This window comes from Haliotis cracherodii, unplaced genomic scaffold, assembly GCF_022045235.1.
Source record: "Haliotis cracherodii isolate W230 unplaced genomic scaffold, xgHalCrac1.p SCAF_8, whole genome shotgun sequence".
NCBI lineage: Eukaryota > Metazoa > Mollusca > Gastropoda > Lepetellida > Haliotidae > Haliotis > Haliotis cracherodii.
Window position 1 is genome coordinate 51,148,066 of NW_027266341.1, and position 24,488 is coordinate 51,172,553.

Below are 24,488 nucleotides of genomic sequence, written 5' to 3' on the forward strand. Positions count from 1 at the left end.
TTTAACCACACCTCCCTCCCCTTAGAGACAACAGTTTATCCATATATGGTTTATATAGAGTTTATTGACTTCAATGCTGCGTCCTTAGTGACTAGGTATCTTTCATTCAATTTACAGCAATATGATGTCGATGTGGAGCCTGAATCCGTATAACCATAAACATATTGATCTATATGGGGGATTCCAATCAGCTTGATTTGCATAATCCATCGAGAATGAAGCTGGCACCGTCAGTATCTGTCCAGCATGGAACGCTCATCAAGCCTCTAACCAGACAACAGAAACCAAGGCATTAATACGAGCCAGGTTCATCTTGCCACTCCAGATCGACTTGTGGTTCATTTGCTCTGACCTTGATATGATCCACAACTGGTGGAGGGCACCTGTTCTCCTCTAGAACACATGGAGCTATACACATTAATACTGACAAGGGGCTGGGCTATTGATGTAACTGTTACTTCTATTAGATAATTGTTTTTTTAAGGTTGGCTCGAGATTTGTTGGCAAAACTGCTGAATTGGCTATGATTGAATTGGCTATGAATGTAAATCATTCATTTAGGAAGTGGAGGGGAAATAGGCCGACATGCATGTTTCTTGTTAAGAAGATTCTCTAAGGAATACTTTTGACAGGTCTATGGAGGTTTCTTCCAAGCTGCTGACTGTTGCAGATACTGCTCTTAAGATTCTTTTATTATTTCATAATTATGTATGAACACTTTTTCAGAACAAATTACTTTAGGTTATAAATAACTTATCTCTGTACTTTGTAACACATGGTTACACAAGGTTCGCGCAGACTGAAAAACCCTTGAAGTGAGGCTTGAAAAGGATTTAACTTCAAAGTATGTTAAGAACTCTCGACAAAAAGTTAAGGATTGTAAAAACTTTGTTTTTTGTAAGAGAATTTTTATTTCTGTCAAGGTACAGCTCAATCAAGGTGCACTCAACAATCATTCCCAGCTCCCTGGGGAGTATACAACCCAAGCTGCCTGTTAGGTGCTAGAAGATTAACAACCACATTGCCATCTCATCCTACCGGGTATCCATTAACTGCTGGGTGAACAGAGGCACTTTTCAAACAAATACAACATAAAACATCATCAATATGGACAGTACTGTTCCCAATGAAATAGACTGGATTAATAATTTTCAAGAATAACCAATCATGTGTCGAGAGTACCGTTACTGTAAGTATATGTTCTGGTAGATGTTCCAAACAGGATGACCCGGAAGGTGAGGTCATTGACATGGACATGTTAAAAACTAGCGCCCTCTTCTGGGGAAATCCCTCATAACCGTCAAATGTTTCTGTGATGACTTTAAAATGGCCTTGAATTTTGTTTGGTCTGCATGGATGCTGTTGCTTCTGTTGGATGTTTGATGCTAGTGCTGGTTATACACGAGATCGGGGTTCTTCCACTAATGTCAGGTCTGTAAGACAGGACCTGATTGATTTTTGTAATAGTGTGCAGAGTGTCAGGAAATTAGGGCTGTGATTGTGCATTGTGAAGGTTTTAACACCATGTTTTGCACAGATGCTGAGTTGACGAGAACCTGACATCATATTGCTTTGGAAGAGTACAAGCTGGATTAAAGATTTCGAGGCCAGATTGAAAGATTTGTGGAAATCCGGCCAATATCAATAATTTATCTGGACAAACTTCTTGCCGATTTATTGAAGTGTTTGTTTTTGTTTGTTTGTTGTTTAACACAACACTCAGCAATAATCCAGCTATGTGACGGCTGTCTGTAAATAATCAAGTCTGGACCTGACAATCGAGTGATTGATATCATGAGCATCTATCCACGCAATTGGGATATGATGACATGCATGAACAAAGTCAGTGAACCTGACCACCCGATCCTGTTAGTCGCCTCTATCGACAAGCATAGTCACCTCTTATGACAAGCATGGGTTGCAGAAGACCTATTTTAACCCGGTTCTTCAAGGGGCTTTATTGAAGTGTTTATGCCATGATTGTGTGCCTTCGTATTCTCTGAAATAGAAAACTGAGTCCCTTTGTTTCTTTGTGATGTGAGTATATTAGATAAATATGCAATTGTTTTAGATAGTTAATGTACATTTGTTTTCCATCAACCATAATAGTTTCTCTCAGGTCTTCAGCAACCCATGCTTGCAGTAAAAGGCGACTATGCTTATCATAAGAGATGACCAATGGCATCGGGTGGTCAGGCTTGGTTGATGCATATCATCATATCCCAATTGCATAAATCAATTTTTTACAGATCGCCGTCATATAGGTGGAATATTGAGGTGATTGGTTCAACTGTGTCATATGGCCCTGTGACGCAGGGGTAGCATTATGCAGATGGCTGTTTCAAAGAATGCTCGTTCCACCTGTGACGAACAGGTCTGGTTGTTGATGAAATATAGTGACAGCTAAATAGACAAAATTTTTATTCATGCACCAATTGTCGTTAAATGTAATATCCAGTTATGTATGACTGTTTAATAATCTCATACCAACTTTGACTGGAGTAGGTCCGATAGTTTTTCAGATATTGTAGTAAACGTCGGTACCTTAAATTACCTTCCAGACTGCAGGCATTATGAAAAATATGCCATTGTTTTAGCTGGGGAACATGGTAAACGTGGTGATTGTGCATCTGTAATTACCAAGGCTGACAATTATACCTCACATGCCCAGTAATTACACTGCTCTTAGTCAACAAAAAGATGTGGAAAATGATAAGGACAGAACAGGAAGATGATAGGATGCTATTTTTGATCTTGCAGCTTGAGTGCTGTAATGTGCACCATCTTTTCTCCCTGCATCCATTAGCAGCTCCAACAACGACACCGATGTCGACTACTCCCTCTCTCTTCATTCATGGCCGGCATCTACACATGTGATGTGGGCTATATATAGTGTGTATTGCTGCGGTAATGACACACGCCTTCTTTAATCGTGTAGGACTGAACCGTTCCAGGTGCACATGGTCCTCTTCAGACCCATTTGAAAAATGTCAGATAACGATGGTTAACGAAAACATTTCGTAACAACTTGTTTTTAGTTGCTTTGATGCTGGCGATTCAATCAGGGCTGTAGTTTAGCTACTAGGAGTTTGTTGATGTCCAGAAGAACATTTAAATGATCAAAACTCACATCAACGACACTTCTATGACGTTTTATTGCATTGTTGGAAGGAGAAGCGAATCAGATTCTATAAACATTTCTATTTTCGTACTCAAGGTATTTCTCACTCCGAAGGGCTGCAAAATTGCTGATTCAGCTTTAAGAAATATTCACTCACTTACTCTGAGTGATTTGTTTTCGGGATAGAATCATAGAATAATGTTTGAAGGTCATTCAAACAAAGATTAATCTATCAGAATGTCACACTTTGCCATTTTGCCTGGCATCTTCAAATTGTCAGATTTTTTAGCAAATTGATAGATGTTGTTCAAGTTAACTGTCAGGACAATGATTTTTTAAATAATGTATTTGAAAACTGCATTTTCCCATCATATATAGGTCTAAACAATTTGAACAATTAGAAAAAGAGAAAGAGAAATGAATTAGCAGAATAGTTTTAAAAATGTTTCGAGAACTTTTGATAAACAATGATTGGCAAAAAAGATTATAATAACCTGTATTTATAAGTGGATGACTAATCCTCTCCTTGATTGTTGGGGCTTGGTTAACTCTGCTTTGGTGACGATGAGTTACATATGTCAATAGCATGGTGTATGAGATTTAAAGAGCTGAATGAGCGGGTACACCACTGGACTAAAGTTTGAGTTGAGTCCTTTAGGGATGTTGGAAATCTACGATCATTGGTTTGAATCCCAGACTCTCCCTGATAAAATATGTTTCTTGGTCTGTCATTGCCATACCTGTGCTTGTGGTTTTCACCAAAGTGGTAAGTGTCGAGGACCTGCATCATTTTGGACTTTGCTCCCACATTAAACTGACATGCTGATATTGATAAGGACTGGTGGAAGTGCTCACTCACTCACTCACTCACTCACTCACTCACTCACTCACACGCCTGCCCACTCACCCACCTACCTACTCACTCACTCACACACACGCCTGCCCTCTCACTCTCACTCACTCACTCACCCACTCAATCACCAGTACCCCATGCTTGTCACAAAAATGAGGTTCCAGACTGAACCAAATGATTGTCAAGATGCCCTGATTGGATGGATGTATTGTATCTTTCAGCACTTGTTTAATATACAGCATATCGATATATATCTAGCTGCAATACTGCTGACAGTGGCAGAGAACATTCTCTCACACCCAGCACCCAGTAGAGATGTATCATTTACATATGGAATTGCTCATGTAAAGATTATCTGTAGTCCATGCAAAGCAAAATCTTTACCCAATGCAAAAGGGTTGCTCTCGACCTTTACGCAGAGCCTTAAACTGATGAACAATCGAGAGTTTAGAGAATTATTATCGTCTAATAAGAGGATGGACAAGATAAGAAGGGAATCGAAGACCGTCCCGGACATACATCAGCTTCCATGATAGGAAAATCAATACGCTTGAACAATGAAGTATTGCTTGAAACAGCCCTCTGGGGGAACACCACAGATCTACTGCAAACCTGTGATTCTCATTTGGAGTAGATTTCTCTGGCAGCTATGGATATTTCAAATTCTAGTAAATACTCCACGCCATGTTTTTAGAAACAATAACATGGGCAATAAACTGGAAACAGATTTAATGAACATCCCACTTCCCCTTATCCCTTAAATTGTTTGTTTCATATCATCTTGCCATTAGAAACTGGATGATGGAGTAAACCTCCGTTTATTAAATGTTTATTCGATTGTGTGATAGTCACGACTTTGAAGATGACTTCCACTATATTTTAAAATATAGATAATTTAATAAACAAATGGGAATTTACATTCCAAAACGCTATTCAAAAAGACAAAATATTGTGTTACACTGTTGGACATGACCCCTAAAGTGGAGACCATGTCAGCATGTATCTGTGTTTGAGTTAGCCCTATCAGTTGCAGGTACTTGATGACTGCCCTATAGCCAGTTTTGTCCATTTCTGGTGATTTCAATGGGTAGGTTCACAAGATTGTCTGGTACAAAGACAATAATAACACTACAGTTGCAGTTATTATGTCTATGATTCCTTAAATGATTGTACTTGTTGGTGGCAAAAGTTTGTTTCATTCCGATTGAGATATCCCACTTAGGCTTAGAACTTTTCAGCCAGCCCTTGTACATTCTAAAACACTATTCAAAAAGACAAAACATTGAGCTACACTGTTAACCTGACTGATCGCTGTGTTACACATATAACAACATTCGCTCACTTCACCCTTCATCAAGTACTGTATTTATTGTAATGAGTGTTCCTGGTGCTTAGAAAGTTTACAGATGGCGGCTTATTAAAACTATACACAAGAAGGTTGAAGAAACTGGAGCTTTTTCAATAGCAGTTAGTTAGCAGTGGTATATATGCATTCTACACTGCTGTTTTCTGTAAAAAATTATGTAATATGGACAAGAAAATGTGGACTGTCATGTTAATTTTCAGTGTTCGTACATGGTGCTTATGGGTTGGTCAGTGGGCGCTTATTGGAGTGGGGTTCTTCATACAGCGAAGATGACCTGTATACTTGTATGTTTGTGATTTACATTGATGTCGCTGTGCAGAGTTGCATCCCTTGGGCACACCAGAAACCTATGATTGTGGGTTCGAATCCCGGTTCACCCCAATTATGTTTCTAGGTTTGTCAGCACCATACCCGTGCTCGTGGGTTTCACCGAAGTGGTAAACGTCTGAGACCTGCATCACTTCGGGCTTTCCTCCCACATTAAGCTGACACGCCGCAATATAACTGGAATACTGTTAAAAGCATGTTAAACCCAACTCACTCACTCACTATATTGATGTCTTTCTTGTGTTTCAGAAATACATGGTCCCACTAAAGACACAGAGTAGCCTAGATGATACAATAGTGGACAATATATTCTACATGATACCAGAGATTCTCACACATCACTCTATATATCTGGACTTCCTGGACAACGTGTGGAAGCACTGGGACACAGCCACCAGCACAGTGGGGAACATCATCACATTTATTGTACGTAGTTGGATATGCAAGGAATATGCGATCTCTGTAAAAATAAAGTTCTGTTGTCCATACAGGAACCATCTTCTGAAACTGCATCATTCCATGGATGACTTTGGAGTGTTAGTTTAAGACTTAAAGGAAGCAAGACGAGTGTCACAAGATTGTTATTCTGTGACTAGCTCCCATACACCGACGATAGTAATAGAACTAAGGGGGGCACGGGTGGCCCAGTCGTCTAAGGCGCCAAAAACCTATGATTGTGGGTTCGAATCCTGGTTCACCCCAATTATGTTTCTAGGTTTGTCAGCACCATACCCGCGCTCGTGGGTTTCACTGAAGTGGTAAACGTCTTAGACCTGTATCACTTCGGGCTTTCCTCCCACATTAAGCTGACATGCCGTGATATAACTGGAATAATGTTAAAAGCGGCGTTAAACCCAACTCACTCACTATAGAACTAAGATTGTCTTGTTCAAGTGTGCAGAGGACTTCTGGCATGTCTGAGAGTGGTGACGAGGTTGCCCAGCGATAGAACTAACAGTTTTAGTCTACTAGTCCTTATAATGATAACATATAGCAAAACCTGTCAAAAGAGCAAATTTCTATAGTCCTTATGATACCTTAACCAGACCCTTGAAGATCCGGGGTAGACTAGGTCTTCAGCAACCCATGCTTGTCATAAAAGGCGACTATGCTTGTCGTAAGAGGCGACTAACGGGATCGGGTGGTCAGGCTCGCTGACTTGGTTGATGTATGTCATTGATCCCAATTGCGTGGTTTGATGCTCATGATATCAATCACTGGATTGTCTGGTCCAGACTTGATTATTTACAGACCGCCGTCATATAGGTGGAATATTGCTGAGTGTGGCGTTAAACAACAAACAAACAAATAAACAAACAAACATTGGGAAAGGATTACAGGACTAGTGCCAATTTCTAACGCTATTGCCTTGCGCTGACAACATTGGCTCATCATGTGAGGCTCGTCACTCTGAAGGCTCATTTGAGATCACCAACATAAGTCTTATGTGTGAAGCCGTGCAGCCTTGATATTGCTGGAATATTGCTGGAATATTGCTCATCTATTGCTAAAAGTGGTGTAAAACCTTAATTGTCTCACTTCAAGCACTGTGATGATAAATGTGCAGTCCATCAATATAGCTACCCGTCCAGCATGGATATCAAAGTAATATCCACCATCCCATCTCTGTCCAGACATATTGTCAGAAACATAGTTATATTTTGCCACATTCTTACATTTTGTTCATTGAAATTTGCTAATTAAATGACATGGTGTTATTTCAGTTTTCAAAACAGACTGTGTTAGAGAGCTATTTATCATTTGTGGAGAACTACCGGTTGTCTGGGAAGGTTATAGAGAACGCCCTCACCAACAAGTCCTCTGTACAGAAGTTTGTAGAGGTAAGTATGTCCACCAGTCCACATGGTTGTCTGGGAGGAAGCAGAGGGCTGTCCTCCATGACACCCATTTCCTGTATTAGTTTGCCCCCATTGGGATTCTGGGATGGAATCGGTGACCAGTAACCAATGCAACTCGAAAGGGTGCACGGGAATCACGCGCGCACGAATATGATGCTAGCGTTGGGCGTCTCAACGTGCGTGATTCCCGTGCACCCTTTCGAGTTGAGTTGATTGGTTCAACTGTGTCATATGGCCCTGGGATGCAGGGGTAGCATTATGCAGATGGCTGTTTCAAAGAATGCTCGTTCCACCCGTGACAAACAGGTCTGGTTGTTGATGAAATATAGTGATAGCTAAATAGACAGATTTCTTATTCATGCTCCGATTGTCTTTAAATGTAATATCCAGTTATGTATGACTGTTTAATAATCTCATACCAACTTTGACTGGAGTAGGTCCGATAGTTTTTCAGATATTGTAGTAAACGTCGGTACCTTAAATTACCTTCCAGATTATATGTTAGTCAACCTTTTCCTGCTAAATTGATATACATAAAAATATTTCAGTCAGCAGGAAAAACCTGTTGAGATTCTGGATTAGGAATGCTCCCCAGTAACCTTAATGCTGGTAGTAAAAGATGACTTCAGATTTAAAAGACAATCAGTGGTCCGACTCATGACTTCTGGAAAATATTAATACCGAACATTTCATGAACTATGGGCGACATCATGATGTATTGGTTGCATTGCAGAAATTTGTATCCACTTTCTATTTGGAGAGCATTATGACTATTCACTTATTCAATCAACTGATGGGGAAAAATTCCAAATGGCTGCAATATTTCAGAAGAATGTTCTTCTGTGTTTAGGATAAACATATCATATCAACAAATTTTACATTGAAATATCTGGTATTGAATCATCATCTTTAGGTTAATGAAGTAGAGAAAAAGTTATGGATAACAACTTCTTTATTTACTGTAAATGCGATGATTCGGTATAGATATATCAAAACGTCGCCTTTACAGTTTATAAAGAAGTTGATAACGATAAATTGTCTCAACTTTGTCATACGTCAACTTCTAAGTAATGCCTATCAAACGATTCATCTTCAGGATGCATACAAGATCTATCAAATACATTCTACCTTTTCTAACCATTGCTTTACTTCCTGTCATGAGTATACGAACATGGGAACCCGAACATGGGTCCTACACGCCACGGCAGTGTGTTCTTTGTCCCGGCTGAGTAAACCCTCATTAGATCAAATCCTGTCAACGTCTATGAGTTTGTTGTTGCAAAGGATTACCGTGCTGTGATGTTATTGTTTGCGCTGATGTTTGGGATGTTGATGTTGTTTGTATTCCTTGCAGCAATGTCAGCGAGACAGTGGCAGCAAGCTGTCGATGAAGGACCTTATTGTCCGTCCCATCCAAAGGATTCCGCGTTATGAACTGCTTATACAGGTAAGCCATCACCACCTCTATCACCATTCTGTATGTAATGTCTGTAGTCGTCAACATGTGGACGTACGATGAGCTTCGTTGTCAGTTTGGTTACATGACACACTGTTCAGTGTCTTACTGAACAAGATGTGTGTGTCTCCGTGGAATGTATCTAACTGACTGATGTCATTGACTCAAATCAATACACAGATTGAGTGTACGACAATGGATAAAGTGAAAACACAATTTTCGTTTATCATTGACATTTTCATGTTAATTAACATATCTACTGAGGGTACTACAGCTAAAGAGAATTTTTACTCAGATTAAAAGGTAGAAATGTTTTCTTGGGTATGACAAGAAACTTTGTGAAGACAGATTTGACGTATGGATATCACTTGCTTGATAAAGTTACTCGCATCTGCGTCTCAGTGAATTCAGTGCATGAGACTTAAAGTTAGGAAAGGTCTTGTGCAGCTAACTTATGTATTATTTGGGACAAATGTTTCTATTACCAATAATTTCTTAATATTGAAATATGGTTTACTGTTTGGCTAGGAACAGTATAAGGCCAAATAGACTTTGCACAAGTATTTTGTGTGTATTTTTCTTGTCAAATTAATGCTTGTTATAATGTAATGAGTTACTGACAAGTGTGTGAAGTATATGACAGTTTAGACCGGGGACATAGTAGAAGCAAGACCAGAATTGTTGACACACTGTTTACTCGGTAAACACCACTCATCGATTCCCTTGCTGGCTGCCATTTTGTCTTTGTGTCTACTGATATCTTCGAATAGTGCAACATTGTGCAGAACGAGACTCACTTCTTCCAAACTTCACCTGAAAGAGCGTGTAAATGTCACAATTTTGAGATGTTGCATTCATGAGTGGTCTGCCCTCATTGAGACCAGGATCTGTTTACATTATGAAATCCTACCACTGTAAATAAACTGGAAATGTAACCGACGGAATGTGGAAGTGTTTCACATTCAAACACCAAGTGTTTACTGGCCACGTAACAAGGAAATGTTTACTGAAAGAGATTTCAAATAAAATTGGAAATGAGTACGAGTTTTGGGTTATTGAAAATAAGGAAAGTTTGAACTTTTCCTTCAGCTATCCCACAGTGTTCCTAGTGTTAACAGTATTTCCAACTATCACAACAGTGTCACGGTCATGAATGCAGAGAGTTTACAGATTGTAAGCTTGGATTGAGAACAGGCATGATATATATAGGTGATATTCTCACTATTTATTAACTGTACTGTGTCAGTGTGGATTCTCCATCCTTTTCTAAGCAATCAATAAGCTGTAATTATTTATTTAATGCAGCTTGGGCTGTGATGATTCTCTGAAGCTTCAGTGCATCAAAATATGCTCCGTCCTACCTGTGTCAGGATAGTCTTGTATCTTTAGGTCAGGTGATTTTAAAAACAATGTTGACATCAAGAACATGTTTTTTGTCTAAAAAATGAAATGGTCCTTTTTAGTATGTGACAGAGTGTCTTCAGGCCATTGTGTGTTTAGTTGCTTCCTAACAGGCTCTAGGGACCTGGTTGCGTAAGGCACCGCAGTTGCAGTGCAGAGTTATGTTCCTTTGTTGTATCAGGATCCGATGAATGTGGGTTCAAAGCTCTAATATGCCCAGATCATGAATTTAGGTGTGCCATTATCATAACCATGTTCCTGGGTTTAATGGAAGTGGAAAACATTTTAGACTTTACATTTTGGACATCTTGTCAGGCTTTTCTAACTAGATCACCTATCATTCCATGATGTATATCCGAAATGCTGTTTAGAGTAACAATGAAGTCAACTCACTCACTTTTAACATGGTGAGTGAATGAGTGAGTATGGTTTGAGGCTGCTTTTAGCAATATTCCAGCAATATCACGGCAGGGGACAGCAGAAATGGGCTTCACACATTGTACCCTTGTCAGGAATCGAACCTGGGTCTTCGGCGTGATGAGCGAATGCTTTAACCACTAGGCTACTCGACCGCCCTTTATCATGGCAAATGTTCAGGTTGAAGGTACTGTATCGTGTAACATGCAAACTTACTATGGAAATATATAGAATAGTTTCCTCCAGTTGCCTACTTGTTACTTCGGCTAGCATGACCAAGTTTCATGTATGCAGTTAAATCTGAGCCTCGGACATCACGTTTCACTTTCTGTCTCAAGTTTCACAGTCGGCCTCGAGTGCAGGAAATGAAGTTCTGAAGGTCAACATCAAGTATTATGTGAAGTAGGTCAGGGACGAGTCCAAACTTACTACCCGTCCTGAGTACCCGGGTTACCCGTCCCAGTCCTATTGTAAAGTTGGTTAATTTACGGTGTTGTTGAAAAGGCTTATCCTATTGTTTAGGATGGTGTGAATTCCGTCGACATACGTTTCTACACAATATTCATTTAACAGGAGATGGTCCCCTGCATTGGGCCTCTACTGTGGGGGGTGGTCGGGTAGCCTAGTGGTTAAAGCGTTCTCTTGTCACGCCGAAGACCCAGGTTCGATTCCCGACATGGGTACAATTCGTGAAGCCCGTTTCTGGTGTCCCCCACCGTGATATTGCTGGAATATTACTAAAATCAGCGTAAAACCATACACAGTCACTCACTCACTCACTCACTCTACTGTGGGTCTGAGTGCATCTATATTAAGTATCGGCAAAATGAGCTTCAGTGACTGAATTTTCAGCTGTGGTCATGCTTTAGTTGAATGCAACAAGATGTAGGGTCATCCCACAGATTACATACAGGAAATCATAAAATTAATGTGAAAAATGTGAGTGTCCCAAACTCACATTCATAAACTGATTGTGCTAACTCATGTAACAATCTGTCAGTGACCCAACCCATCTCATTTGAGCATGCGTTAAGTGGAATTTTGATGTGCTTTTGATGTCATTGAAGTAAGATCACATGTCAAGCAGTTGAAGTTACGTTTGTGAAGATAGCAAATGATAATATTCTTTCGATGAAATGCCGTCTTGCTTTTCTCTATGATGAAATTATATGTCTTCTTTCTTGATTTGAATCACATATTGCCTTGGTTATGACTCTTGGTTTGTCATGGTTTCATTAAAGTGAGTGTCACACATGTTCATGGTTTCAAGGAGGCTGGACTGTGTGAGCTGGGGTAGCCATGTTGTTAAAGTGTTGGCTGTTCACACCAATGACTCAAGTATGATTCCCCACATTGACCATTACAATAAATGTGTGAAACCCATTTTTGTGTCCACCTGCAGTGATATGGTTGGAGTATTGCTAAAAGAGGCATAACACCAAACTCAGTAGCTCATGATGATGACAAACACTAACAGTGATGGGTATGTTTCACGTTTGTTCCTCTGTTCTCAGCGCCTTCTGGAGAACACTCCGCGCGACCACCCCGACTTCCCCCTGCTCCAGCAGGCGGACAAAGTGATGCATGATCTGGCCATGCGCATCGGCAACCTCAACGACAGTCAGCATGAAGAAGACATGCAGGAATCTCTGAAGAAGCTGGAGCTCCTCCTCATTACTGATGTACGTGGGGATGTGTTGGTTCAGTCGGGGATTGGTAGTGTCAGTGGGGATGTGTTGGTTCAGTCGGGGATTGGTATTGTCAGTGGGGATGTGTTGGTTCAGTCGGGGATTGGTGGGTCGGGGGGATGTGTTGGTTCAGTCGGGGATTGGTGGGTCAGTGGGGGATGTGTTGGTTCAGTCGGGGATTGATGGGTCAGTGGGGATGTGTTGGTTCAGTCGGGGATTGGTGGGTCAGTGGGGGATATGTTGGTTCAGTCAGGGGATTGGTTGGTCAGTGGGGGATGTGTTGGTTCAGTCGTGGAATGGTGGGTCAGTGGGGGATGTGTTGGTTTAGTCAGGGGATTGGTGGCCTGGTCAGTGGGGGATGTGTTAGTTCAGTCAGGGGATTGGTGGGTCAGTGGGGGATGTGTTGGTTCAGTCAGGGGATTGGTTGGTCAGTGGGGATGTGTTGGTTCAATAGGGGATTGGTAGTGTCAGTGGGGATGTGTTAGTTCAGTAGGGGATTGGTGGGTCGGGGGGGATGTGTTGGTTCAGTCAGGGGATTGGTTGGTCAGTGGGGATGTGTTGGTTCAATAGGGGATTGGTAGTGTCAGTGGGGATGTGTTAGTTCAGTCGGGGATTGGTGGGTCAGTTGGGGATGTGTTGGTTCAGTCAGGGGATTGGTTGGTCAGTGGGGATGTGTTGGTTCAATAGGGGATTGGTAGTGTCAGTGGGGATGTGTTAGTTCAGTCGGGGATTGGTGGGTCAGTGGGGGATGTGTTGGTTCAGTTGGGGATTGGTGGGTCAGTGGGGTATGTGTTGGTTCAGTCGGGGATTGGTGTGACAGTGGGGGATGTGTTGGTTCAGTCGGTGGTTGGTGAGTCAGTGGGGTATGTGTTGGTTCAGTTGGGGATTGGTGGGTCAGTGGGGTATGTGTTGGTTCAGTTGGGGATGGGTTGGTCAGTGGGGGATGTGTTGGTTCAGTTGGGGATTGGTGGTTCAGTGGGGGATGTGTTGGTTCAGTCGGGGATTGGTGGGGGATGTGTTGGTTCAGGTGGGGATTGGTGGGTCAGTTGGGGATGTGTTGGTTCAGTTGGGGATTGGTGGGTCAGTGGGGTATGTGTTGGTTCAGTTGGGGATTGGTTGGTCAGTGGGGGATGTGTTGGTTCAGTGGGGGATTGGTGGGTCAGTGGCGGATGTGTTGGTTCAGTTGGAGATTGGTGGGGGATGTGTTGGTTCAGTTGGGGATTGGTGGGTCAGTTGGGGATTGGTGGGTCAGTAGGGTATGTGTTGGTTCAGTTGGGGATTGGTTAGTCAGTGGGGTATGTGTTGGTTTAGTCGGGGGTTGGTGGGTCAGTGGGGTATGTGTTGGTTCAGTCGGGGATTGGTGGGTCAGTGGGGTATGTGTTGGTTCAGTCGGGGATTGGTTGGTCAGTGGGGGATGTGTTGGTTCAGTTGGGGATTGGTGGGTCAGTAGGGGATGTGTTGGTTCAGTCGGGGATTAGTAGTGTCACTGGGGGATGTGTTGGTTCAGTCGGGGGTTGCTGGGTCAGTGGGGAATGTGTTAGTTCAGTTGGGGATTGGTGGGTCAGTGGGGAATGTGTTGGTTCAATCGGGGGTTGGTGGGTCAGTGGGGGATGTGTTGGTTCAGTCAGGGATTGACGGGTCAGTAGGGGATGTGTTGGTTCAGTTTGGGATTGGTGGCGTCAGACACAGAGTGACGAGAGTCATTAAGGGATGTGTTGGTTCAGTGGGGGATGTGTTGGTTTAGTGGGGGATGTGTTGGTTCAGTTAGGGATTGGTAGCGTCAGACTCAGAGTGACGGGAGTCATTAAGGTTCCATCAAGGGTTAGGCGGAGTCAAAGGTTGTTGTATTGTAGAAGTTTTCGGGGCATGGCTCATTGTCAGAGGATGCAGAGGGGCATTGCTTGTTGTTGTTCTACTGTATAGATGATGTAAATAACAGTCATGGTGTTTTGTTTCCAGCTGGCAGTCCCAGACAGAACCTACATCCGACATGACATGGTGCAGATAATTGTGAGTTGGCCAGACAGTCCTCCAGTTGCATTATGTCTATTCAAATCTGCCAGTAAATTACAAGAATTTTAAAATTTATGAATTTATTTTTATACTCATTTGATCAAGTTTAGATAGTCCTTACTCCCAGTATTCTGACATAATTAAAGAAAACTCAAAAGTGCAAGAATTTATTTGCAACTCTCGGTGTTGAAAAGAGCATCCCCTTTGCCATGATCTCCTGGTCAAAGATTTCACCTCCATTGATGTTTTCTGGCTTGTTAGCATCATATTCAAGTTAGCACCATACCCTTGTTAGCACCATACCCATTTTAGCACCATACCCTTGTTATCACCATACCCTTGTTAGTACCATATCCTTGTTAGCACCATACCCATGTTAGCACCATACCCTTGTTAGCACCATACCCATGTTAGCACCATAACCTTGTGAGCACCATACCCATGTTAGCACCATATCCTTGTTAGCACCATACCCATGTTAGCACCATACCCTTGTTAGCACCATACCCTTGTTAGCACCATACCCATGTTAGCACCATATCCTTGTTAGCACCATACCCATGTTAGCACCATATCCTTGTTAGCACCATACCCATGTTAGCACCATATCCTTGTTAGCACCATACCCATGTTAGTACCATATCCTTGTTAGCACCATACCCATGTTAGCACCAAATCCTTGTTAGCACCATACCCATGTTAGCACCATACCCTTGTTAGCACCATACCCTTGTTAGCACCATACCCATGTTAGCACCATATCCTTGTTAGCACCATACCCATGTTAGCACCATATCCTTGTTAGCACCATACCCATGTTAGCACCATACCCTTGTTAGCACCATACCCTTGTTAGCACCATACCCATGTTAGCACCATATCCTTGTTAGCACCATACCCATGTTAGCACCATACCCTTGTTAGCACCATACCCATGTTAGCACCATATCCTTGTTAGCACCATATCCTTGTTAGCACCATACCCATGTTAGCACCATATCCTTGTTAGCACCATACCCATGTTAGCACCATACCCATGTTAGCACCATAACCTTGTTAGCACCATACCCATGTTAGCACCATATCCTTGTTAGCACCATATCCTTGTTAGCACCATACCCATGTTAGCACCATTACCTTGTTAGCACCATACCCATGTTAGCACCATATCATTTTTAGCACCATACCCTTGTTAGCACCATACCCTTGTTAGCACCATATCCTTGTTAGCACCATACCCATGTTAGCTCCATATCCTTGTTAGCACCATACCCATGTTAGCACCATACCCATGTTAGCACCATAACCTTGTTAGCACCATACCCATGTTAGCACCATATCCTTGTTAGCACCATACCCATGTTAGCACCATATCCTTGTTAGCACCATACACATGTTAGCACCATACCCATGTTAGCACCATAACCTTGTTAGCACCATACCCATGTTAGCACCATATCCTTGTTAGCACCATATCCTTGTTAGCACCATACCCATTTTAGCACCATAACCTTGTTAGCACCATACCCATGTTAGCACCATATCCTTGTTAGCACCATACCCTTGTTAGCACTATACCCATGTTAGCACCATATCCTTGTTAGCACCATACCCATGTTAGCACCATACCCATGTTAGCACCATAACCTTGTTAGCACCATACCCATGTTAGCACCATATCCTTGTTAGCACCATACCCATGTTAGCACCATATCCTTGTTAGCACCATACACATGTTAGCACCATACCCATGTTAGCACCATAACCTTGTTAGCACCATACCCATGTTAGCACCATATCCTTGTTAGCACCATATCCTTGTTAGCACCATACCCATGTTAGCACCATAACCTTGTTAGCACCATACCCATGTTAGCACCATATCCTTGTTAGCACCATACCCATGTTGGCACCATATCCTTGTTAGCACCATAACTTTGTTAGCACCATACCCATGTTAGCACCATACCCATGTTAGCACCATACCCATGTTAGCACCATAACCTTGTTAGCACCATACCCATGTTAGCACCATATCCTTGTTAGCACCATACACATGTTAGCACCATATCCTTGTTAGCACCATACACATGTTAGCACCATACCCATGTTAGCACCATAACCTTGTTAGCACCATACCCATGTTAGCACCATATCCTTGTTAGCACCATATCCTTGTTAGCACCATACCCATGTTAGCACCATATCCTTGTTAGCACCATACCCATGTTAGCACCATACCCATGTTAGCACCATAACCTTGTTAGCACCATACCCATGTTAGCACCATATCCTTGTTAGCACCATATCCTTGTTAGCACCATACCCATGTTAGCACCATTACCTTGTTAGCACCATACCCATGTTAGCACCATATCATTTTTAGCACCATACCCTTGTTAGCACCATACCCTTGTTAGCACCATATCCTTGTTAGCACCATACCCATGTTAGCTCCATATCCTTGTTAGCACCATACCCATGTTAGCACCATACCCATGTTAGCACCATAACCTTGTTAGCACCATACCCATGTTAGCACCATATCCTTGTTAGCACCATACCCATGTTAGCACCATATCCTTGTTAGCACCATACACATGTTAGCACCATACCCATGTTAGCACCATAACCTTGTTAGCACCATACCCATGTTAGCACCATATCCTTGTTAGCACCATATCCTTGTTAGCACCATACCCATTTTAGCACCATAACCTTGTTAGCACCATACCCATGTTAGCACCATATCCTTGTTAGCACCATACCCTTGTTAGCACTATACCCATGTTAGCACCATATCCTTGTTAGCACCATACCCATGTTAGCACCATACCCATGTTAGCACCATAACCTTGTTAGCACCATACCCATGTTAGCACCATATCCTTGTTAGCACCATACCCATGTTAGCACCATATCCTTGTTAGCACCATACACATGTTAGCACCATACCCATGTTAGCACCATAACCTTGTTAGCACCATACCCATGTTAGCACCATATCCTTGTTAGCACCATATCCTTGTTAGCACCATACCCATGTTAGCACCATAACCTTGTTAGCACCATACCCATGTTAGCACCATATCCTTGTTAGCACCATACCCATGTTGGCACCATATCCTTGTTAGCACCATAACTTTGTTAGCACCATACCCATGTTAGCACCATACCCATGTTAGCACCATACCCATGTTAGCACCATAACCTTGTTAGCACCATACCCATGTTAGCACCATATCCTTGTTAGCACCATACCCATGTTAGCACCATATCCTTGTTAGCACCATACACATGTTAGCACCATACCCATGTTAGCACCATAACCTTGTTAGCACCATACCCATGTTAGCACCATATCCTTGTTAGCACCATATCCTTGTTAGCACCATACCCATTTTAGCACCATAACCTTGTTAGCACCATACCCATGTTAGCACCATATCCTTGTTAGCACCATACCCTTGTTAGCACTATACCCATGTTAGCACCATATCCTTGTTAGCACCATACCCATGTTAGCACCATACCCATGTTAGCACCATAACCTTGTTAGCACCATACCCATGTTAGCACCATATCCTTGTTAGCACCATACCCATGTTAGCACCATATCCTTGTTAGCACCATACACATGTTAGCACCATACCCATGTTAGCACCATAACCGTGTTAGCACCATACCCATGTTAGCACCATATCCTTGTTAGCACCATATCCTTGTTAGCACCATACCCATGTTAGCACCATAACCTTGTTAGCACCATACCCATGTTAGCACCATATCCTTGTTAGCACCATACCCATGTTGGCACCATATCCTTGTTAGCACCATAACTTTGTTAGCACCATACCCATGTTAGCACCATACCTGTGTTAGCACCATAACTTTGTTAGCACCATACCCATGTTAGCACCATACCTGTGTTAGCACCATACCTGTGTTAGCACCATACCCATGTTAGCACCATACCCTTGTTAGCACCATAACTTTGTTAGCACCATACCCATGTTAGCACCACAACCTTGTTAGCACCATACCCATGTTAGCACCATAACCTTGTTGGCACCATACCCATGTTAGCACCATATCCTTGTTAGCACCATACCCATGTTAGCACCATACCCATGTTAGCACCATATCCTTGTTAGCACCATACCCTTGTTAGCACCATAACTTTGTTAGCACCATACCCTTGTTAGCACCATACCCTTGTTAGCACCATACCCATGTTAGCACCATACCCTTGTTAGCACCATAACTTTGTTAGCACCATACCCTTGTTAGCACCATACCCATGTTAGCACCATACCCATGTTAGCATCATATCCTTGTTAGCACCATAACCTTGTTAGCACCATACCCTTGTTAGCACCATACCCATGTTAGCACCATACCCTTGTTAGCACCATACCCTTGTTAGCACCATAACCTTGTTGGCACCATACCCTTGTTAGCACCATACCCTTGTTAGCACCATACCCATGTTAGCACCATAACCTTGTTAGCACCATACCCTTGTTATTGAGTCAACAACCTCTTGCTTCCACATTCAGCGGACTCGCTGAAACACTATCCAAAGCAGCATTGATCCCAACTCACTGACTGACTCTTGAATGCCCCATGTGTTCCAGGCCAAGAAGGACCAATGTTGTATGTGGTTGTTCTCTGCCCTTATGATACCCATGTTAGCACCATACTCATGTTGAATGCCCCATGTGTTCCAGGCCAAGAAGGACCAACGTTACATGTGGTTGTTCTCTGCCCTTATGATACCCATGTTAGCACCATACTCAGGTTGAATGCCCCATGTGTTCCAGGCCAAGGAGGACCAATGTTACATGTGGTTGTTCTCTGCCCTTATGATACCCATGTTAGCACCATACTCAGGTTGAATGCCCCATGTGTTTCAGGCCAAGAAGGACCAATGTTGTATGTGGTTGTTCTCTGCCCTTATGATACCCATGTTAGCACCATACTCAGGTTGAATGCCCCATGTGTTCCAGGCCAAGAAGGACCAATGTTGTATGTGGTTGTTCTCTGACCTGATGATATTCATGTTAGCACCATACTCAGGTTGAATGCCCCGTGTGTTCCAGGCCAAGGAGGACCAATGTTGTATGTGGTTGTTCTCTGACCTGATGATACCCATGTTAGCACCATACTCAGGTTGAATGCCCCATGTGTTCCAGGCCAAGAAGGACCAATGTTGTATGTGGTTGTTCTCTGCCCTTATGATACCCATGTTAGCACCATACTCAGGTTGAATGCCCCATGTGTTCCAGGCCAAGAAAGACCAATGTTGTATGTGGTTGTTCTCTGACCTGATGATCCTCAGCTCCATAAAGAGGAAGAGTGGACCTGTCACACGCAAAGTCTCCATTATTCTGTGAGTGTTGCTGTCGGGGGTGCAGGGTAGTAGTGCAGGGGGTGCACACCCCTCCCTTCTTTGAAGCGTACTAATCATATTAGTGTATGATAAACATATAACTGAATTATTTGGTAACATGTTTCCACAATAATAACAGTCATTTGATTATTGTTTTATTTTTGGCTTAGAAATGAAGTTTGTTTCCTGAATGAATTTTAACAAAGCTCTATCCTTCATGGATATGGCAGAATCAAATAATCTGAAGGACTCTTCATAATGTACATTTTTGTTGAATTTTTTTTTTTTTAAATTACTAGTATCTTAATTTGACACCATTTTTAATAATAAGTTTGTACAGTTTTGTTGATTTTTTAAATGTCCTTTTTAATAATTTCCCTTAGCTGAATTTGACACTATTGTTACTGTATTGGCGCAATTTAAAAAAAAATTCAAATATTTTTAAAAATAATTTCTGGTACCTTCATTTAACAGTATTGTTAATATCATTAATTCCTTTGTGTATAAGAATAAGATCTTTAAGTTTATTATCTATATGTCCAGGAAATCCCCTGCCGGCCAGGACTTTGCAGAGAATATAAAGCATAAAGTGTGGCTGAGGATTGGATTGGATGACATTGAAATATTCAAGAGTAAGTTCACCAGTGTAAATGTTCAAGGACTTTGGTCCCACTGTTGAACTGAAATGTGTCTCAGGCATTTACAAGAGGTCATGTTTGTACTGGAAATAGTTATTTCTTTTGCTATGCTTCCCTAGTGATAAGCCGTAATAATTTCCATGGTAACGGATATGCCTGGATCAACAAGACTCCACAGAATTTATAAAGTTCTAGCTCTCTGTCAATCATTTTCAGAAATCTGGAAGAAATAAGGAAAGAATTAACCCTAGGCTAGCTGTAAATGGGTACTTGGATTCTTGATATATCTTGTAGAACTGGTTATTCATTATAAGTACTGGGAATCCAGTCTTCCAAATTCATGCTAGACCACTAACCTGTAACTACTAAATTGTGGTGAGGACAAAGCAAAAATACAATGAGGGAAGTCGTCAATTAGAAGTAACATCTTAGGGCTATGAATCTTACCTGATCCGATGCCTTGATTATACCATAAATCAGTCTGGCAGAACTGGTTACATACTAATGAAATATATTTTACATTTGTCTTCTGGACTAGTCTCAAATAAACAAATTTCTGAGGCTGTAATAGCAGTTTGAGACGCTGAGACCAGTGAAGATTCCGGGGTAGAATAAGCCTTCAGCAACCCATACTTGCTGTAAAAGGCGTCTATGCTTGTCGTAAAAGGTGACTAACGGGATTGGGTGGTCAGGCTCGCTGACTTGGTTGATCAATGTCATCGATCCCAAATGCATGGATCGATGCTCATGATATTAATCACTGGATTGTCTGGTCCAGACTCGATTATTTACAGACCGCCGTCATATAGCTGGAATATTGCTGAGTGCGGCGTTGAACAACCAACCAACCTTGTCAATACATGTCATCATATCCCAAAAGTGTAGATCGATGCTCACGATGCCAGTGACTGGATTGACTGGTCCACACTTGATTATATACAGACGGACTTCATATAGCTGGAATATTGCTGAATGCGGCATTTAACAACAAACAAACAATCAAACCAGAGTAGACACATAACACCTTCTTTATTTACTGTAAAGGTGATGCTTCGGTATAGATCCTTATACCATTGTCAAGCACAGCTATGCAACGATGTAATGACCTATAACGAGACGACGAGCTTACAGTAAATAAAGAAGTTTTTATCCATAAATTGTGTCTATTTTAAGCCAGCTTGTGTTAGTAGTGCTATTGTGTGTTGACAGCCCAGGGTTCTCTGACCCGAAAGGCTACACTAGACCGGGACCAGGTAGAGGATGATTTGAACCTGGTCACGCAGATGACGGAGCTGGCGAACAAGATGGCATTCCCACACCAGGTGAGCCATGGGCAAGGGGAGGTAACTCTCACACTGCTTCTTTGGATTTCTGTGACCCACATCCCCTTGATGTCTAAAACTGATGCATCAGTACTTTGACCTTATTTCTGTGTGACTAATTGGGCGGTTGGATGATATTTTGACACATGGTCAGAGCACTAGATAGTATGCAGTAATGTAAGGTAGTAAGGTACTGACCATTTAATATTCTAGAGTGAGTGAGTGAGTATGGTTTTACGCCGCTTTTAGCAATATTACAGCAATATCATGGTGGGGGACACCAGAAATGGGCTTCACATATTGTACCCATGTCAGGAATCGAACCCGAGTCTTCGGCGTGATGAGCGAACGCTTTAACCACTGGGCTAGCCAACTGCCCCTGATATTCTAGAGGGGGCCTGGGATTTATATGAAGAAAGTAATTTGTCCCAGAAAATGCTTGAAAAAAAATGATGCTTCAGACTGTACAAAAATAATTAATTGTCTGCTGCAAAAAATAAATCGTTGCAAGATGCTTTCTAAAAACAAATACTTACACTCATAGGGTTAATTTTAAAAATGTATTATTTTGTAGGGGCAGCTGAAACAGACCCTGAATATTAAAGGGTTGGTCCCCTATTGTGTGGGTGAATTATTTTTTCATTATTTCTGTTTCACGTTGAAGGTGCTGGATGAAGCCCTGAAGGAGATGTCATCGTCACTGTTTAAACAGCTCTCAGAATGTCACATCCGCAGCCCCACGTCCGAGTCAAACAAGCTGGAGCTTCTGGTCACAACACAGTCAGTGTGGCTTCTTGTACTTGGGGGGCATGGAGGGCACAGTCTGTGTGGCTTCTCCTACTTGGGGGATTCAGGGGGCACGGAGAGCCCAGTCAGTGTGGCTTCTACTTGGGGGATTAGGGGGACATGAAGAGCACAGTCTGTGTGGCTTCTCCTACTTGGGGGATTCAGGGGGCATGGGGAGCACAGTCTGTGTGGCTTCTTCTACTTGGGGGATTCAGGGGGCACGGAGAGCCCAGTCAGTGTGGCTTCTACTTGGGGGATTCAGGGGGCATGAAGAGCACAGTCTGTGTGGCTTCTCCTACTTGTGGGATTAGGGGGGTATGGAGAGCAGTCTGTGTGGCTTCTCCTACTTGTGGGATTAGGGGGGTATGGAGAGCACAGTCTGTGTGGCTTCTCCTGCTTGGGGGATTAGGGGGGCATGGAGAGCACAGTCTGTGTGTCTTCTCCTACTTGGGGGATTAGGGGGTCATGAAGAGCACAGTCAGTGTGGCTTCTACTTGGGGGATTCAGGGGGCATGAAGAGCACAGTCTGTGTGGCTTCTACTTGGGGGATTATGGGGGCATGAAGAGCACAGTCAGTGTGGCTTCTACTTGGGGGATTCAGGGGGCACGGAGAGCCCAGTCAGTGTGGCTTCTACTTGGGGGATTCAGGGGGCATGAAGAGCACAGTCTGTGTGGCTTCTACTTGGGGGATTATGGGGGCATGAAGAGCAGTCTGTGTGGCTTCTCCTACTTGGGGGATTAGGGGGCATGGAGAGCACAGTCTGTGTGGCTTCTCCTACTTGTGGGATTAGGGGGGTATGGAGAGCACAGTCTGTGTGGCTTCTCCTACTTGGGGGATTAGGGGGCATGGAGAGCACAGTCTGTGTGGCTTCTCCTACTTGGGGGATTAGGGGGGCATAGAGAGCACAGTCTGTGTGTCTTCTCCTACTTGGGGGATTAGGGGGTCATGAAGAGCACAGTCTGTGTGGCTTCTCCTACTTGGGGGATTAGGGGGTCACGAAGAGCACAGTCTGTGTCGCTTCTCATACCTGGGGGATTAGGGGGGCATGGAGAGCACAGTCTGTGTGGCTTCTCATACCTGGGGGATTAGGGGGGCATGAAGAGCACAGTCAGTGTGGCTTCTCCTACTTGGGGGATTAGGGGGGCACGGAGAGCACAGTCTGTGTGGCTTCTCCTACTTGGGGGAATGGGGGCGGGGGGCATGGAGGGCACAGTCTGTTACTTCTCATACTTGGGGGAATAGGGGGGTGGGGGGCATGAAGGGCACAGTCTGTGTTTCTTCTCATACTTGGGGGAATATGGGGGGGGGGGGGCACATGGAGGGCACAGTCTGTTACTTCTCATACTTGGGGGAATGGGGGGGGGTATGGAGGGCACAGTCTGTTACTTCTCATACTTGGGGGAATAGGGGGGTGGGGGGCATGAAGGGCACAGTCTGTGTTTCTTCTCATACTTGGGGGAATATGGGGGGGGGGGGGCACATGGAGGGCACAGTCTGTTACTTCTCATACTTGGGGGAATGGGGGGGGGTATGGAGGGCACAGTCTGTTACTTCTCATACTTGGGGGAATGGGGGGGGGGTTATGGAGGGCACAGTCTGTTACTTCTCATACTTGGGGGAATGGGGGAGGTATGGAGGGCACAGTCTGTTACTTCTCATACTTGGGGGAATGGGGGAGGTATGGAGGGCACAGTCTGTTACTTCTCATACATGGGGGAATGGGGGGGGGGTATGGAGGGCACAGTCTGTTACTTCTCATACTTGGGGGAATGGGGGTTGGGTGGGGGGGGGGGGGGGGGTATGGAGGGCACAGTCAGTGTGTCTTCTCAAGCAATTGAATTTTGCATG

At 43.1% G+C, this 24,488-nt stretch overlaps 1 protein-coding gene across 4 annotated transcripts in view; it reads left to right on the forward strand.

Annotated features, from left to right (window-relative positions):
* The window catches only part of LOC139450693 (rho guanine nucleotide exchange factor 17-like), a 114,305-nt gene that overhangs the window by 75,763 nt on the left and 14,054 nt on the right, over positions 1-24,488 (forward strand). For all 4 annotated transcript variants that reach the window (XM_071232495.1, XM_071232498.1, XM_071232496.1 and 1 more), the window contains exons 4-12: positions 5,917-6,093; positions 7,392-7,508; positions 8,881-8,973; positions 12,315-12,482; positions 14,448-14,498; positions 19,790-19,893; positions 20,437-20,525; positions 21,741-21,853; positions 22,518-22,633. In XM_071232495.1, coding sequence (XP_071088596.1) covers positions 5,917-6,093; positions 7,392-7,508; positions 8,881-8,973; positions 12,315-12,482; positions 14,448-14,498; positions 19,790-19,893; positions 20,437-20,525; positions 21,741-21,853; positions 22,518-22,633 — 1,028 coding nt within the window. The remainder of the gene's footprint in view (positions 1-5,916; positions 6,094-7,391; positions 7,509-8,880; positions 8,974-12,314; positions 12,483-14,447; positions 14,499-19,789; positions 19,894-20,436; positions 20,526-21,740; positions 21,854-22,517; positions 22,634-24,488) is intronic.